This window comes from Phyllobates terribilis, unplaced genomic scaffold (assembly GCF_046119375.1).
Source record: "Phyllobates terribilis strain yellow unplaced genomic scaffold, ASM4611937v1 Scaffold_7__3_contigs__length_470593459, whole genome shotgun sequence".
Lineage (NCBI taxonomy): Eukaryota > Metazoa > Chordata > Amphibia > Anura > Dendrobatidae > Phyllobates > Phyllobates terribilis.
Genome location: NW_027362767.1, coordinates 269,197,650 through 269,220,159, shown reverse-complemented (window position 1 = coordinate 269,220,159; position 22,510 = coordinate 269,197,650). Strand labels below are relative to the sequence as shown.

Genomic DNA, 22,510 nt, shown 5'->3' with positions numbered 1-22,510 from the left:
GGACTTCATCCATCACATCTTTCGTCTCCACGGCCTACCCCTCCACATTGTGTCTGATCGAGGGGCCCAGTTCACTTCGCGCTTCTGGAGAGCTACGTGTAAGCTGCTGGATGTCTCCCTGGATTTCTCCTCTGCTTATCATCCTCAGTCCAATGGCCAAGTGGAACGTATCAACCAGATCCTTACCTGCTTCCTCCGGCACTTCGTCAACGCTCACCATACCGATTGGGTAGAGCTCCTACCATGGGCCGAGTTCTCCTATAACAACCATGTGAGTGAATCTTCTTCCAAGTCCCCGTTCTTTGTGGTCTACGGTCAACACCCCCGGATTCCATTTCCCGTCTCCGCTTCAGTGGACAATCTTGCTGCGGAGTCTCTGGTCAGCGAATTTTCCACCATTTGAGAGGACACTAGATCCGCACTTCTTCAATCCTCCGAGCGGATGAGGAGACATGCCGACAAGAGACGTCTGGACCCACCTCATTTCCGTCCGGGAGACAAGGTTTGGCTCTCCTCCAAACATGTTCGTCTCAAAATACCCTCCTATAAGTTGGGTCCACGGTTCATCGGTCCATTTGAAGTCCTCAAGCAAATCAATCCAGTGGCCTACAAGTTAAAACTCCCGGCCATCTTACGGATTCCCAACTCCTTCCACGTATCTCTCCTCAAACCGGTTGTTCTTAATTCTTTTTCCGACAATCCAGGTAACTCCCCAGCTCCGGTCTCCGCTGAGGACGTCTATGAGGTAGAGAACATTCTGGCCACCAAGAGGGTAAGAGGAAAAGCCTTTTTTCTGGTGGATTGGAAGGGGTTTGGCCCAGAGGAGAGAACTTGGGAACCCAGGGAGAACATCCACTCTCCGCTTCTTCTTAAAATTTTTTTCAGGCCTGAAAAAGCGGGGGCTTAAGGGGGGGGGTACTGTAGCATCGGCGTCTCTGCCTCCTGATAGGCAGAGACGCCGTCCCCCTTACCGCCTCGCTTCTGGCCCTGCGTCTTCCGGCTCTCCTGCTGCTGTTGCCAGCGCGCGCAACTTCCCGGGCACTGTGCTTAGGGCGCGCGCGCTCCCTCCCTCTTAAAGGGGCCGCGCGCCGTCCTAAGGAGTCCCCGGCCACTGGCCTGAGGACTTCTCATATAAAAGGCACCTCCTCAAAAATGGAGGTTCCCGTGCAAGGTTGTAGCTCTGTGTACTTACCTCTGCTTCAGCCCTCAGGTCCCGCTGCTAGCCTGACTACCAGTCCGCCAGCCTGACTACCAGTCCAGTCCGCCAGCCTGACTACCAGTCCAGTCCGCCAGCCTGACTACCAGTCCAGTCCGCCAGCTTGACTGCCACTCCAGCCCGACGGTCTGCCTACGGTCCAAACCTACCAGTCTGTCTATGGGCCAGGCTAGCCTACCTACCCGGAGAACGTACCAGTTACCTGCCGTGCCTACCGCCAGCCTACCTGGAGGCTCCTGCTTGTTACCTGCCGTGCCTCCCAGCCTGCCTACCTGCAGGCTCCTGCCAGTTACCCGTGGTGTCTGCCAGTCCGTCTACCCGGATCACCCGTCAGCCTGCCTGCCATGCTCATCTCTACCGGTCAGTCACCTGCTCTCATACAAGGACTGGCCCAGAGTAGCACCTGGTCCCTCTGCTCTGTCCTTCCCTGGTTCACAGAGTCGTTTGAGCCGCCATGCGACCTTGGTCAGTCCGAGTTGATACCTAGTTACGCCCCTCTGGTCCCTCCTTGCACCGCAGCACAGAGGTTCCACCACCCGGATCCGTAACAATTGCCAGTTGGCGCCACCACATTCAGCAGCTGCTGAGGATCCCAGAGGCAGATTATTCCTGCTCTTATGGGTATAAAGTACCAGTCCAAAAGTTCTGACCCACTGTTCATACAATGGTTTTCCTTGTACTTATTAGAACGTGCACATTATAGGTTCAGACTGAAGGCAGCAAAACCACAAAGGTAGACAGGAAAGAACCTGTATGGAATTGAGGAGTAAAGAGAGAAATGTGAAACAATCCAAAACACATGTTAACCCTGAGACTCCTTCTGGTACCCGCTTTTACTATGATGGCAGCTGTACCCCCACCCCCCTCGTCATTCTCTCCACAGCTTCATCAGTTGTCACCTGGAATGGCTCCAGCAGTCCTGAAGGCTTTCCTCGAGGTGCTGAGTGCTTGTTGCTGCTTAGTCTTCACCCTGAGTCCAGCTTATCCCAGACCATCTCCATTGGGTTGAGGTTGTTGAGGCCATGTCCTCTGACGCAGCTTCCATCCTCTCCTGGTCAGTCACATTGCCTTTACATTGCCTGGAGGGGTTTGGGGTCATTGTCCTGTTACATAAATGATGGTCCCAGTAAGTACAAACCAGACAGATGGCGGTCGCTGCAAAACGCTGTGGAGCCATGCTGGGTAATGTGCTACCCACATTGTCATCTGCAGACCCCCACCATCTCATAGAACCTCCATGCTTTATGGTGGGCTCCACACACGTAAAAAACATTCGATCACCTTTTCTTTACCTCACAAAGACATGATGGCTGGTACCAAAAATCTCATTTTCTTACTCCTCAGAGCACAATGCGGATCTCCACTCATCTAATCATTGTGTTTCTTGGTCCATTCAAGTCTCTTCTACTTTTTTGTGGTCATGCTCAGTAGTAACTTCTTAGAGGCAATTTGACCATAAAGGCCGCTTCTCACAGTCCCCTCTGGACAGTTATTGATGAGTTGAGTCTGCTATTTAATATCTATGGTTCATTTACGAGCTGTTATCTGAGGTGCTGTTTGTGGTTTATGAGTCTGGTACCTGATGAACTTATCCTCTGCCGCAGAAGTAATTCTTGGTCTTCATCTTTCCTGGGGTTGCCAACATTAAAGCCAGCTTCATCACAGCAACTGATGGTTTTCATGATTGCACTTGAGGATATTTTCAAGGTTCCAATAATTTTCCAGATGACCAGCCTTCATGATGATGGACTCTGGTTCCTCTTAGTTGAGTGCTCCTTGCCATATTCTGAAGACGTAACAAGAAAAAATGGGGATGGTGTCTCCGAGCACTGCCGACAAGGTAGATGAAGCCATGGTAGTAGAGAAAGGATTTATTTATTAAAACAACGCGTTTCAGGAGCAATCTGTCTCCTTCATCAGGCTTCAGAATGTGGTGTAACCCCCCCTAACCATTTGTACCGGCAAGGAGGGACACGACGGGTGTAAACAATCACATCTAACACCCTCATGATCTTCCCCACAGCGATCTCCAGGTGTGTATTTATATAGAATTGGAAGACAATTGTATTAATACCAAAATAGGATGAATTGGATATTTACGTATAAATAAAGCTTAAAAACATTATATAGATAAGAACGATACTACGTCCACTGAGTTATAAAAATATTGTAGAAAATTTGTCCAAGATTTTCCTCCTCAAGTTAAAAATGATGACTCCCATGAGCATGCCTCAATCCATGCTTATATGGAAGGTGAACCACAATGATTGTGTTCTCCAGGCCCTCACTGAGAGCTTCAGGGAATAATGTGTGAAGATCCAAAATGACTCCATATTTATCAATCTCTGGAATCTAGCTGGACTTTTCTCAGGTATATGCTCCAATATTGTTAGGCGCAAATCATCGGGATCTTTCCGGTGTGCAGGAGAGAAATGTCTTGATAAATCAGGATTCATGATTCAGTTTCTGACTATTGGATCTATGTTTGATCATTCCACTAAGAGCCGTTTGGATGGTGTGTCCTACATATTGTAGGGTGTAGCTGCATTGGAGCAAGTAAGCCACAAACCATGTGTTGCAATTTAGCAAACGGCTGATGGAAAAATTCTTTCATGTACCCCAGAAAGATTGCGATGATCTGCGGCTAACAATATTGGAGCATATACCTGAGAAAACTGGAGCGGAGCCGGAGTGACACTTTAAATCCAGACACCGAACCTGGAAGCTCAGTACGGATTTCTGCTAATGCGTTATACAGGGGCCCGATGCATCGGAGCCTGCCCGTCTCTGCGCCCTGTTAACCCCTTACGCTACATTCCCAAAATGAGCTTTTGGGGAGTCTTATAGTTCCAGCAAAGTGGATGGGATTTCTATAGCTCTCCTGCCCACTGCGCTTCTTTTTAACTCCGCGTAAACTAACCTGCGGTGCGGGTATCAAATCCACAGCATGGCAGTTTCTCTTGCGGGTCGCTGAGTTTTCTGTGTGGATTTCCCATAGACTTACATTAGGGGCGGTAATTCCACAGGTAAAGGATGCACATGAGTTTTATTTATTTACAGCATGACACACCAAACAGACAAGAAACACAGGTTAAAAAAACACAATGAAAAAAGGCAAGTTACCTAATGTAAATAATCGGTGCAGAAATTCTGCAACATCAAAAACGCACCAAATGCTCATTGTGTGAATGCAGCCTTAGTGACTAGTCAGTGGGTTTTGTATTTCTCATCAATGCTTCCAAGGTGCCATAACCTTTCCCTCTTCTACAGTCATCGGGGACTGGTGTTATTTAATTGTTCCATCGTGGGCATTTATACAGTTTATTAATTAATGTTTTGGGAGGGGAAGGGGGAAAAAAGCAATTATGGAGGGAGGTTTGTAAAAAAAAAATGTTCAAAACGTTTTTGAAAAAAAAAAATAGTGCATGATCCTGGATTCCTCACTGCGGCAGATCTGTAGGACATGGCGATGAGCGCCTGATTGGCACCATGCATCTGTACGACAGGGGCGGCCATGGAGCTATAGGGCCTTGGGGGGGGGGGCGAGCCTATAACTGGCGCGTGCAGCAGATTGAAGCCCCCTAGAGACCCCAGTAACAAGGGGATCAGAGGTCACTGAGGGCTAGCCCACACTGCGGCTCCTGCACTGGAGCAAATATAATGGTGCATTTCTTTCTGCTGTCACCAGAGGGAGCTCCCCACTTACATTTATTATAGAGCTCAGCGTCTCCCCCTGCTGGCGGGTACACCTTCTACTACGTGACTGATGAGCTGGGCGGGGATTTCGGAGCAGTGTATCAGAAAACTGGAGCTGCGAACCCTCCAGAAAAAATGATGCATTAACAATTTACTGCCGAGTTAGCCCTTTCACATCAGCTCAATGATGTACACCACCAGGTATAACACCACAGACCCATACACGTCTCTATACGAAGTATATGAAGTCATTCATGTAAACAGTTGAAAGACTCCGTATATTGTAGACCTGCGCACTCGGAAATCCCCCTTATTAAAAAGAACGATAATAATCCTAAATGTCGCTGTGCAGTTTGTGGCCACCAGGGGTCGTCATAGCACCTTTGCCCATTGGTCTCCGATAAACCGTTATAATACGAGCTCCGCGCTCCCGAGCTGTCAAATCTGACCCCGCCCACTGAGCCCCGCCTCCTAGCACATATTTCATGAGGGTGGAGCCTGTTATCTTAGTGGAGAAGGAACGGGCAACGCCCCTTATTCCGTCCTGCGACTGAGTGACTCGGGGCGGAGCCTGTTACCACAGCACTGGCAGCAAGCCACGCCCACCGCCAGGACTCGCGTCTCTCGGGAGTGCGCGCTCCCGCGATTCCTCCCGTACTGGCCGTGGTCCCGCTCCTCAGGGGGGAACGATACACCCGGATCCCGCGGACACAGACAGGAGACCCGAGGACACCGGAGGGACGCCCGACTCTGACAACGGAGAGGGCACCGCAGAGACACGCCTCTCCGGACGCTGCCCGTTATCCTGCGGCACTGAGCGGGTGACGGTCCCCGCCGCCCCCGGGACACCATGAGCTGGGGCACCGAGCTGTGGGTGAGGGGACGCCTGTATATACCGAGTGCAACGTATATACCCCACCATGTACTGTATATACCTCATTATGTACCTATATATCACACATCACCCCGTATACTGCACCATATACTGTATATACCTCTATATATCACACATCACCCCGCATACTGCACCATATACAGTATATACCTCTATATACCACACATCACCCTGTATACTGCACCATATACTGTATATACCTCTATATATCACACATCACCCCGCATACTGCACCATATACAGTATATACCTCTATATACCACACATCACCCTGTATACTGCACCATATACTGTATATACCTCTATATACCACACATCACCCCGCATACTGCACCATATACAGTATATACCTCTATATACCACACATCACGCTGTATACTGCACCATATACTGTATATACCTCTATATACCACACATCACCCCGTATACTGCACCATATACAGTATATACCTCTATATATCACACATCAGCCCGTATACCGCACCATATACTGTATATACCTCTATATATCACACATCACTCTGTATACTGCACCATATACTGTATATACCTCTATATACCACACATCACCCCGTATACTGCACCATATACAGTATATACCTCTATATATCACACATCAGCCCGTATACCGCACCATATACTGTATATACCTCTATATATCACACATCACTCTGTATACTGCACCATATACTGTATATACCTCTATATACCACACATCACCCCGTATACTGCACCATATACAGTATATACCTCTATATATCACACATCAGCCCGTATACCGCACCATATACTGTATATACCTCTATATATCACACATCACCCTGTATACTGCACCATATACTGTATATACCTCTATATACCACACATCACCCCGTATACTGCACCATATACAGTATATACCTCTATATATCACACATCAGCCCGTATACCGCACCATATACTGTATATACCTCTATATATCACACATCACTCTGTATACTGCACCATATACTGTATATACCTCTATATACCACACATCACCCCGCATACTGCACCATATACAGTATATACCTCTATATATCACACATCACCCCGCATACTGCACCATATACTGTATATACCTCTATATATCACACATCACCCTGTATACTGCACCATATACTGTATATACCTCTATATATCACACATCACCCTGTATACTGCACCATATACTGTATATACCTCTATATATCACACATCACTCTGTATACTGCACCATGTACTGTATATACCTCTATATACCACACATCACCCCGTATACTGCACCATATACAGTATATACCTCTATGTATCACACATCAGCCCGTATACCGCACCATATACTGTATATACCTCTATATATCACACATCACCCTGTATACTGCACCATATACAGTATATACCTCTATATATCACACATCACCCTGTATACTGCACCATATGCTGTATATAACTCTATATATCACACATCACCCCGTATACTGCACCATATACTGTATATACCTCTATATACAACACATCACCCTGTATACTGCACCATATACTGTATATACCTCTATATACCACACATCACCCTGTATACCGCACCATATACAGTATATACCTCTATATATCACACATCACTCTGTATACTGCACCATGTACTGTATATACCTCTATATACCACAGATCACCCCGTATACTGCACCATATACAGTATATACCTCTATATATCACACATCACCCTGTATACTGCACCATGTACTGTATATACCTCTATATGCCACACATCACCCCGTATACTGCACCATATACAGTATATACCTCTATATATCACACATCACCCTGTATACTGCACCATGTACTGTATATACCTCATTATGTACCTATATATCACACATCACCTTGTATACTGCACCATATACAGTATATACCTCTATATACCACACATCACCCCGTATACCGCACCATATATTGTATATACCTCTATATACCACACATCACCCCGTATACCGCACCATATACTGTATATACCTCTATATATCACACATCACCCTGTATACCACACCATATACTGTATATACCTCTATATATCACACATCACCCCGCATACTGCACCATATACAGTATATACCTCTATATATCACACATCAGCCCGTATACCGCACCATATACTGTATATACCTCTATATATCACACATCACTCTGTACACTGCACCATATACTGTATATACCTCTATATACCACACATCACCCCGTATACTGCACCATATACAGTATATACCTCTATATATCACACATCAGCCCGTATACTGCACCATATACTGTATATACCTCTATATATCACACATCACTCTGTATACTGCACCATATACTGTATATACCTCTATATACCACACATCACCCCGTATACTGCACCATATACAGTATATACCTCTATATATCACACATCAGCCCGTATACCGCACCATATACTGTATATACCTCTATATATCACACATCACCCTGTATACTGCACCATATACTGTATATACCTCTATATACCACACATCACCCCGTATACTGCACCATATACAGTATATACCTCTATATATCACACATCAGCCCGTATACCGCACCATATACTGTATATACCTCTATATATCACACATCACTCTGTATACTGCACCATGTACTGTATATACCTCTATATACCACACATCACCCCGTATACTGCACCATATACAGTATATACCTCTATATATCACACATCAGCCCATATACCGCACCATATACTGTATATACCTCTATATATCACACATCACCCTGTATACTGCACCATATACTTTATATACCTCTATATATCACACATCACCCTGTATACTGCACCATATACAGTATATACCTCTATATACCACACATCACCCTGTATACCGCACCATGTACAATATATACCACACATCACCCTGTATACTGCACCATATACTGTATATACCACACATCACCCTGTATACTGCACCATATACTGTATATACCTCTATATACCACACATCACCCTGTATACTGCACCATATACAGTATATACCTCTATATACCACACATCACCCCGTATACTGCACCATATACAGTATATACCTCTATATATCACACATCACCCCGTATACTGCACCATAAACTGTATATACCTCTATATACCACACATCACCCAGTATACTGCACCATATGCTGTATATAACTCTATATACCACACATCACACTGTATACTGCACCATGTACTGTATATACCTCTATATACCACACATCACCCCGTATACTGCACCATGTACTGTATATACCTCTATATACCACACATCACCCCGTATACTACACCATGTACTTTATATACCTCTGTATATCACACATCACCCTGTATACTCCACCATGTACTGTATATACCGCTATATACCACACATCACCCCGTATACTGCACCATGTACTGTATATACCGCTATATACCACACATCACCCCGTATACTGCACCATATACCTCTATATACCACACATCACCCCGTATACTGCACCATGTACTGTATATACCTCTATATACCACACATCACCCCTGATACTGCACCATATACTGTATATACCTCTGTATATCACACCTCACCATGTATACTGCACCATGTACTGTATATACCTCTATATATCACACATTACCCTGTATACTGCACCATGTACTGTATATACCTCATTATGTACCTATATATCACACATCACCCCGTATACTGAACCATATACTGTATATAGCTCTATATACCACACATCACCCTGTATACTGCACCATATACTGTATATACCGCACATCACCCCTTATACTGTACTATGTACTGTATATACCTCTATGTACCTATATATCACACATCACCCTGTATACTGCACCATATACTGTATATACCACACATCACCCTGTATACTGTACTGTGTACTGTATATACCTCTATGTACCTATATATCACACATCACACCGTATACTGCACCATATACTGTATATACCTCTATATACCACACATCACCCCATATACTGTGTACACCTCTATATACCACACATCACCCCGTATACTGCACCATGTACTGTATATAGCTCTATATACCACACATCACCCCGTATACCGCACCATGTACTTTATATACCTCTATATACCACACATCACCCTGTATACCGCACCATGTACAGTATATACCTCTATATACCACACATCACCCTATATACTGCACCATATACTGTATATACCACACATCACCCTGTATACTGCACCATGTACTGTATATACTTCTATATACCACACATCACCCTGTATACTGCACCATATACTGTATATACCTCTATATACCACACATCACCCAGTATACTGCACCATATACTGTATATACCTCTATATACCACACATCACCCTGTATACTGCACCATATACTGTATATACCTCTATATACCACATCACCCTGTATACCGCACCATGTACAGTATATACCACACATCACCCCGTATACTGCACTATATACTGTATATACCTCTATATACCACACATCACCCAGTATACTACACCATGTACTGTATATACCTCTATATACCACACATCACACTGTATACTGCACCATATACTGTATATACCTCTATATACCACACATCACCCTGTATACAGCACCATGTACAGTATATACCACACATGACCCCGTATACTGCACCATGTACTGTATATACCTCTATATATCACACATCACCCCATATACTGCACCATATACTGTATATACCTCTATATATCACACATCACCCAGTATACTGCACCATATACTGTATATACCTCTATATATCACACATCACCCAGTATACAGCACCATATACAGTATATAACTCTATATACCACACATCACCCTGTATACTGCACCATGTACTGTATATACCACACATCACCCCTTATACTGCACCATGTACTGTATATACCTCTATATACCACACATCACCCCGTATACTACACCATGTACTTTATATACCTCTGTATATCACACATCACCCTGTATACTCCACCATGTACTGTATATACCGCTATATACCACACATCACCCCGTATACTGCACCATATACTGTATATACCTCTGTATATCACACCGCACCATGTACTGTATATACCTCTATATATCACACATCACCCTGTATACTGCACCATATACTGTATATACCTCTATATACGACACATCACCCCGTATACTGCACCATGTACTGTATATACCTCTATATACCACACATCACCCCGTATACTACACCATGTACTTTATATACCTCTGTATATCACACCTTACCATGTATACTGCACCAAGTACTGTATATACCTCATTATGTACCTATATATCACACATCACCCCGTATACTGCACCATATACTGTATATACCTCTATATACAACACATCACCCTGTATACTGCACCATATACTGTATATACCGCACATCACCCCGTATACTGCACCATGTACTGTACATACCTCTATATACCACACATCACCCCGTATACTGCACCATGTACTGTATATACCACACATCACCCCGTATACTGCACCATGTACTGTATATACCTCTATATACCACTCATCACCCCTTATAGTGCACCATGTACTGTATATACCTCTATATACCACACATCACCCTGTATACCGCACCATGTACAGTATATACCTCTATATACCACACATCACCCCGTATACTGCACCATGTACTGTATATACCTCACATCACCCTGTATACCGCACCATGTACAGTATATACCTCTATATACCACACATCACCCCGTATACTGCACCATGTACTGTATATACCTCTATATACCTCACATCACCCTGTATACTGCACCATGTACTGTATATACCTCTATATACCACACATCACCCAGTATACTGCACCATGTACAGTATATACCTCTATATACCACACATCACCCAGTATGCTGCACCATGTACTGTATATACCTCTATATACCACACATCACCCTGTATACTGCACCATATACTGTATATACCTCTGTATATCACACATCACCCTGTATACTGCACCATGTACAGTATGTACCACACATGACCCCTTATACTGCACCATGTACTGTATATACCTCTATATATAACACATCACCCCATATACTGCACCATATACTGTATATACCTCTATATATCACACATCACCCTGTATACTGCACCATATACTGTATATACCTCTGTATATCACACCGCACCATGTACTGTATATACCTCTATATATCACACATCACCCAGTATACTGCACCATATACTGTATATACCTCTATCACACATCACCCAGTATACAGCACCATATACAGTATATACCACACATCACCCAGTATACTGCACCATATACAGTATATACCTCTATATATCACACATCACCCTGTATACTGCACCATATACTGTATATACCTCTATATATCACACATCACCCAGTATACTGCACCATATACAGTATATAACTCTATATACCACACATCACCCCGTATACTGCACCACATACTGTATATACCTCTATATACCACACATCACCCCGTATACTGCACCATATACTGTATATACCTCTGTATATCACACATCACCCTGTATACCGCACCATGTACAGTATATACCTCATTATGTACCTATATATCACACATCACCCTGTATACTGCACCATATACAGTATATACCTCTATATATCACACATCACCCTGTATACTGCACCATATACTGTATATACCTCTATATATCACACAACACCCAGTATACTGCACCATATACAGTATATAACTCTGTATATCACACCTCACTATGTATACTGCACCATGTACTGTATATACCTCTATATATCACACATCACCCTGTATACTGCACCATATACAGTATATACCTCTATATACCACACATCACCCCGTATACCGCACCATATACTGTATATACCTCTGTATATCACACATCACCCTGTATACTGCACCATGTACCATGTACTGTATATACCTCATTATTTATCTATATATCACACATCACCCCGCATACTGCACCATATACTGTATATACCTCTATATATCACACATCACCCTGTATACTGCATCATGTACTATATATACCTCTATATATCACACATCACCCTGTATGGTGCACCATATACTGTATATACCGCTATATACCACACATCACCCCGTATACTGTACTATGTACTGTATACACCTCTATGTACCTATATACCACACATCACCCCATATACTGCACCATGTACTGTGTACACCTCTATATACCACACATCACCCTGTATACTGCATCATGTACTGTATATACCACGCATCACCCCGTATACTGCACCATATACTGTATATACCTCTATATATCACACATCACCCTGTATACTGCACCATGTACTGTATATACCTCTATATACCACACATCACCCCGCATACTGCACCATATACTGTATATACCTCTATATATCACACATCACCCGGTATACTGCATCATGTACTATATATACCTCTATATACCACACATCACCCCGTATACTGCACCATATACTGTATATACCGCACATCACCCCGTATACTGTACTATGTACTGTATATACCTCTATGTACCTATACATCACACATCACCCTGTATAGTGCACCATATACTGTATATACCACACATCACCCCGTATACTGTACTATGTACTGTATGTACCTCTATGTACCTATATATCACACATCACACCATATACTGCACCATATACTGTATATACCTCTATATACCACACATCACCCCATATACTGCACCATGTACTGTGTACACCTCTATATACCACACATCACCCTGTATACTGCACCATGTACTGTATATACCTCTATATATCACACATCACCCCGTATACTGCACCATGTACTGTATATACCACACATCACCCCGTATATTGCACCATATACTGTATATACCTCTATATATCACACATCACCCTGTATAATGCACCATGTACTGTATATACCACGCATCACCCCGTATACTGCACCATATACTGTATATACCTCTATATATCACACATCACCCTGTATACTGCACCATGTACTGTATATACCTCTATATACCACACATCACCCCGCATACTGCACCATATACTGTATATACCTCTATATATCACACATCACCCGGTATACTGCATCATGTACTATATATACCTCTATATACCACACATCACCCCGTATACTGCACCATATACTGTATATACCGCACATCACCCCGTATACTGTACTATGTACTGTATGTACCTCTATGTACCTATATATCACACATCACCCTGTATAGTGCACCATATACTGTATATACCACACATCACCCCGTATACTGTACTATGTACTGTATGTACCTCTATGTACCTATATACCACACATCACCCTGTATACTGCACCATGTACTGTATATACCTCTATATATCACACATCACCCCGTATACTGCACCATGTACTGTATATACCACACATCACCCCGTATACTGCACCATATACTGTATATACCTCTATAAATCACACATCACCCTGTATACTGCACCATGTACTGTATATAACTCTATATACCACACATCACCCAGTATACTGCACCATGTACTGTGTACACCTCTATATACCACACATCACCCTGTATACTGCACCATGTACTGTATATACCTCTATATACCACACATCACCCCGTATACTGCACCATGTACTGTATATACCTCTATATAGCACACATCACCCCGTATACTACACCATATACTGTATATACCTCTATATACTACACATCACCCTGTATACTGCACCATGTACTGTTTATACCTCTATATACCACACATCACCCTGTATACTGCACCATATACTGTATATACCTCTCTATACCACACATCACCCCTTATACTGCACCATATACTGTATATACCTCTATATACCACACATCACCCTGTATACTGCACCATATACTGTATATACCTCTATATATCACACATCACCCTGTATACTGCACCATGTACTGTATATACCTCATTATGTACCTATATATTACACATCACCCCGTATACTGAACCATATACTGTATATACCTCTATATACAACACATCACCCTGTATACTGCACCATATACTGTATATACCGCACATCACCCCGTATACTGTACTATGTACTGTATATACCTCTATGTACCTATATATCACACATCACCCTGTATACTGCACCATATACTGTATATACCGCTATATACCACACATCAGCCCGTATACTGTACTATGTACTGTATATACCTCTATGTACCTATATATCACACATCACACTTTATACTGCACCATAGACTGTATATACCTCTATATACCACACATCACCCCATATACTGTGTACACCTCTATATACTACACATCACCCCGTATACTGCACCATGTACTGTATATACCTCTATATACCACACATCACCTCGTATACCGCACCATGTACTTTATATACCTCTATATACCACACATCACCCTGTATACTGCACCATGTACTGTATATACTTCTATATACCACACATCACCCTGTATACTGCACCATATACTGTATATACCTCTATATACCACACATCACCCAGTATACTGCACCATATACTGTATATACCTCTATATACCACACATCACCCTGTATACCGCACCATGTACAGTATATACCTCTATATACCACACATCACCCCGTATACTGCACCATGTACTGTATATACCACACATCACCCCGTATACTGCACCATGTACTGTATATACTTCTATATACCACTCATCACCCCTTATAGTGCACCATGTACTGTATATACCTCTATATATCACACATCACTCTGTATACCGCACCATGTACAGTATATACCTCTATATACCACACATCACCCCGTATACTGCACCATGTACTGTATATACCTCACATCACCCTGTATACCGCACCATGTACAGTATATACCTCTATATACCACACATCACCCCGTATACTGCACCATGTACTGTATATACCTCTATATACCACACATCACCCTGTATACTGCACCATGTACTGTATATACCTCTATATACCACACATCACCCTGTATACTGCACCATGTACAGTATATACCTCTATATACCACACATCACCCAGTATGCTGCACCATGTACTGTATATACCTCTATATACCACACATCACCCTGTATACCGCACCATGTACAGTATATACCACACATGACCCCTTATACTGCACCATGTACTGTATATACCTCTATATATCACACATCACCCCATATACTGCACCATATACTGTATATACCTTTATATATCACACATCACCCTGTATACTGCACCATGTACTGTATATACCTCTATATATCACACATCACCCAGTATACTGCACCATATACTGTATATACCTCTATCACACATCACCCAGTATACAGCACCATATACAGTATATACCACACATCACCCAGTATACTGCACCATATACAGTATATAACTCTATATACCACACATCACCCCGTATACTGCACCACATACTGTATATACCTCTATATACCACACATCACCCCGTATACTGCACCATATACTGTATATACCTCTGTATATCACACATCACCCTGTATACTGCGCCATGTACTGTATATACCTCTATATCACACATCACCCTGTATACCGCACCATGTACAGTATATACCTCATTATGTACCTATATATCACACATCACCCTGTATACTGCACCATATACAGTATATACCTCTATATATCACACATCACCCTGTATACTGCACCATATACTGTATATACCTCTATATATCACACAACACCCAGTATACTGCACCATATACAGTATATAACTCTGTATATCACACCTCACCATGTATACTGCACCATGTACTGTATATACCTCTATATATCACACATCACCCTGTATACTGCACCATATACAGTATAGACCTCTATATACCACACATCACCCCGTATACCGCACCATATACTGTATATACCTCTGTATATCACACATCACCCTGTATACTGCACCATGTACCATGTACTGTATATACCTCATTATGTATCTATATATCACACATCACCCCGCATACTGCACCATATACTGTATATACCTCTATATATCACACATCACTCTGTATACTGCATCATGTACTATATATACCTCTATATACCTCACATCACCCTGTATACTGCACCATATACTGTATATACCGCTATATACCACACATCACCCCTTATACTGTACTATGTACTGTATATACCTCTATGTACCTATATATCACACATCACCCTGTATGGTGCACCATATACTGTATATACCGCTATATACCACACATCACCCCGTATACTGTACTATGTACTGTATACACCTCTATGTACCTATATATCACACATCACACCGTATACTGCACTATATACTGTATATACCTCTATATACCACACATCACCCCATATACTGCACCATGTACTGTGTACACCTCTATATACCACACATCACCCTGTATACTGCATCATGTACTGTATATACCACACATCACCCCGTATACTGCACCATATACTGTATATACCTCTATATATCACACATCACCCCCTATACTGCACCATATACTGTATATACCTCTATATACCACACATCACCCCGCATACTGCACCATATACTGTATACCTCTATATATCACACATCACCCGGTATACTGCATCATGTACTATATATACCTCTATATACCACACATCACCCCGTATACTGCACCATATACTGTATATACCGCACATCACCCCGTATACTGTACTATGTACTGTATATACCTCTATATATCACACATCACCCTGTATACTGCACCATATACTGTATATACCTCTATGTACCTATATATCACACATCACCCTGTATAGTGCACCATATACTGTATATACCACACATCACCCCGTATACTGTACTATGTACTGTATGTACCTCTATGTACCTATATATCACACATCACACCATATACTGCACCATATACTGTATATACCTCTATATACCACACATCACCCCATATACTGCACCATGTACTGTGTACACCTCTATATACCACACATCATCCTGTATACTGCACCATGTACTGTATATACCTCTATATATCACACATCACCCCGTATACTGCACCATGTACTGTATATACCACACATCACCCCGTATATTGCACCATATACTGTATATACCTCTATATATCACACATCACCCTGTATACTGCACCATGTACTGTATATACCTCTATATATCACACATCACCCCGTATACTGCACCATGTACTGTATATACCACACATCACCCCGTATACTGCACCATATACTGTATATACCTCTATATATCACACATCACCCTGTATACTGCACCATGTACTGTATATACCTCTATATACCACACATCACCCAGTATACTGCACCGTGTACTGTGTACACCTCTATATACCACACATCACCCTGTATTCTGCACCATGTACTGTATATACCTCTATATACCACACATCACCCCGTATACTGCACCATATACTGTATATACCTCTATATACTACACATCACCCTGTATACTGCACCATGTACTGTTTATACCTCTATATACCACACATCACCCTGTATACTGCACCATATACTGTATATACCTCTCTATACCACACATCACCCCTTATACTGCACCATATACTGTATATACCTCTATATACCACACATCACCCTGTATACTGCACCATATACTGTATATACCTCTATATATCACACAACACCCAGTATACTGCACCATATACAGTATATAACTCTGTATATCACACCTCACCATGTATACTGCACCATGTACTGTATATACCTCTATATATCACACATCACCCTGTATACTGCTCCATATACAGTATAGACCTCTATATACCACACATCACCCCGTATACCGCACCATATACTGTATATACCTCTGTATATCACACATCACCCTGTATACTGCACCATGTACCATGTACTGTATATACCTCATTATGTATCTATATATCACACATCACCCCGCATACTGCACCATATACTGTATATACCTCTATATATCACACATCACTCTGTATACTGCATCATGTACTATATATACCTCTATATACCTCACATCACCCTGTATACTGCACCATATACTGTATATACCGCTATATACCACACATCACCCCTTATACTGTACTATGTACTGTATATACCTCTATGTACCTATATATCACACATCACCCTGTATGGTGCACCATATACTGTATATACCGCTATATACCACACATCACCCCGTATACTGTACTATGTACTGTATACACCTCTATGTACCTATATATCACACATCACACCGTATACTGCACTATATACTGTATATACCTCTATATACCACACATCACCCCATATACTGCACCATGTACTGTGTACACCTCTATATACCACACATCACCCTGTATACTGCATCATGTACTGTATATACCACACATCACCCCGTATACTGCACCATATACTGTATATACCTCTATATATCACACATCACCCCCTATACTGCACCATATACTGTATATACCTCTATATACCACACATCACCCCGCATACTGCACCATATACTGTATACCTCTATATATCACACATCACCCGGTATACTGCATCATGTACTATATATACCTCTATATACCACACATCACCCCGTATACTGCACCATATACTGTATATACCGCACATCACCCCGTATACTGTACTATGTACTGTATATACCTCTATATATCACACATCACCCTGTATACTGCACCATATACTGTATATACCTCTATGTACCTATATATCACACATCACCCTGTATAGTGCACCATATACTGTATATACCACACATCACCCCGTATACTGTACTATGTACTGTATGTACCTCTATGTACCTATATATCACACATCACACCATATACTGCACCATATACTGTATATACCTCTATATACCACACATCACCCTGTATACTGCACCATATACTGTATATACCTCTATATATCACACAACACCCAGTATACTGCACCATATACAGTATATAACTCTGTATATCACACCTCACCATGTATACTGCACCATGTACTGTATATACCTCTATATATCACACATCACCCTGTATACTGCACCATATACAGTATAGACCTCTATATACCACACATCACCCCGTATACCGCACCATATACTGTATATACCTCTGTATATCACACATCACCCTGTATACTGCACCATGTACCATGTACTGTATATACCTCATTATGTATCTATATATCACACATCACCCCGCATACTGCACCATATACTGTATATACCTCTATATATCACACATCACTCTGTATACTGCATCATGTACTATATATACCTCTATATACCTCACATCACCCTGTATACTGCACCATATACTGTATATACCGCTATATACCACACATCACCCCTTATACTGTACTATGTACTGTATATACCTCTATGTACCTATATATCACACATCACCCTGTATGGTGCACCATATACTGTATATACCGCTATATACCACACATCACCCCGTATACTGTACTATGTACTGTATACACCTCTATGTACCTATATATCACACATCACACATCACACCGTATACTGCACTATATACTGTATATACCTCTATATACCACACATCACCCCATATACTGCACCATGTACTGTGTACACCTCTATATACCACACATCACCCTGTATACTGCATCATGTACTGTATATACCACACATCACCCCGTATACTGCACCATATACTGTATATACCTCTATATATCACACATCACCCCCTATACTGCACCATATACTGTATATACCTCTATATACCACACATCACCCCGCATACTGCACCATATACTGTATACCTCTATATATCACACATCACCCGGTATACTGCATCATGTACTATATATACCTCTATATACCACACATCACCCCGTATACTGCACCATATACTGTATATACCGCACATCACCCCGTATACTGTACTATGTACTGTATATACCTCTATATATCACACATCACCCTGTATACTGCACCATATACTGTATATACCTCTATGTACCTATATATCACACATCACCCTGTATAGTGCACCATATACTGTATATACCACACATCACCCCGTATACTGTACTATGTACTGTATGTACCTCTATGTACCTATATATCACACATCACACCATATACTGCACCATATACTGTATATACCTCTATATACCACACATCACCCCATATACTGCACCATGTACTGTGTACACCTCTATATACCACACATCATCCTGTATACTGCACCATGTACTGTATATACCTCTATATATCACACATCACCCCGTATACTGCACCATGTACTGTATATACCACACATCACCCCGTATATTGCACCATATACTGTATATACCTCTATATATCACACATCACCCTGTATACTGCACCATGTACTGTATATACCTCTATATATCACACATCACCCCGTATACTGCACCATGTACTGTATATACCACACATCACCCCGTATACTGCACCATATACTGTATATACCTCTATATATCACACATCACCCTGTATACTGCACCATGTACTGTATATACCTCTATATACCACACATCACCCAGTATACTGCACCATGTACTGTGTACACCTCTATATACCACACATCACCCTGTATACTGCACCATGTACTGTATATACCTCTATATACCACACATCACCCCGTATACTGCACCATATACTGTATATACCTCTATATACTACACATCACCCTGTATACTGCACCATGTACTGTTTATACCTCTATATACCACACATCACCCTGTATACTGCACCATATACTGTATATACCTCTCTATACCACACATCACCCCTTATACTGCACCATATACTGTATATACCTCTATATACCACACATCACCCTGTATACTGCACCATATACTGTATATACCTCTATATATCACACATCACCCTGTATACTGCACCATGTACTGTATATACCTCTATATACCACACATCACCCAGTATACTGCACCATGTACTGTATATACCTCTATATACCACACATCACCCTGTATACTGCACCATGTACTGTATATACCTCTATATACCACACATCACCCCGTATACTGCACCATGTACTGTATATACCTCTATATAGCACACATCACCCCGTATACTGCACCATATACTGTATATACCTCTATATACTACACATCACCCTGTATACTGCACCATGTACTGTATATACCTCTATATATCACACATCACACTGTATACTGCACCATGTACTGTATATACCTCTCTATACCACACATCACCCTGTATACTGCACCATATACTGTATATACCTCTATATACCACACATCATCCCTTATACTGCACCATGTACTATATATACCTCTATATACCACAGATCACCCCGTGTACTGCACCATATATTGTATTTACCGCTATATATCACACATCACCCCGTATGCTGTACTATGTACTGTATATACCTCTATGTACCTATATATCACACATCTCCCCGTATACTGCACCATATACTGTATATACCTCTACATGTCACACATCACCCTATATACTCACCATGTACTGTATATACCTCTGTATACCATACATCACCCCGTATACTGCACCATGTACTGTATATACCTCTGTATACCACACATTCACCCTGTATACTGCACCATATACTGGACACATATCTGTTTACC

General features: G+C 41.9%; 1 protein-coding gene across 14 annotated transcripts in view; it reads left to right on the top strand.

The window, feature by feature from the left end:
- The first annotated feature begins 5,473 nt into the window (after nucleotides 1–5,473).
- FNBP1 (formin binding protein 1) overlaps nucleotides 5,474–22,510 on the top strand; it is a 122,295-nt gene continuing 105,258 nt past the window's right edge. For 11 of the 14 annotated variants that reach the window (XM_073640720.1, XM_073640729.1, XM_073640730.1 and 8 more), the window contains exon 1: nucleotides 5,474–5,834. In XM_073640720.1, the coding sequence (XP_073496821.1) occupies nucleotides 5,763–5,834 (72 nt within the window). In that variant the 5' untranslated portion in view covers nucleotides 5,474–5,762. The remainder of the gene's footprint in view (nucleotides 5,835–22,510) is intronic. The other 3 variants (XM_073640732.1, XM_073640731.1, XM_073640727.1) reach the window with 2 other exon arrangements.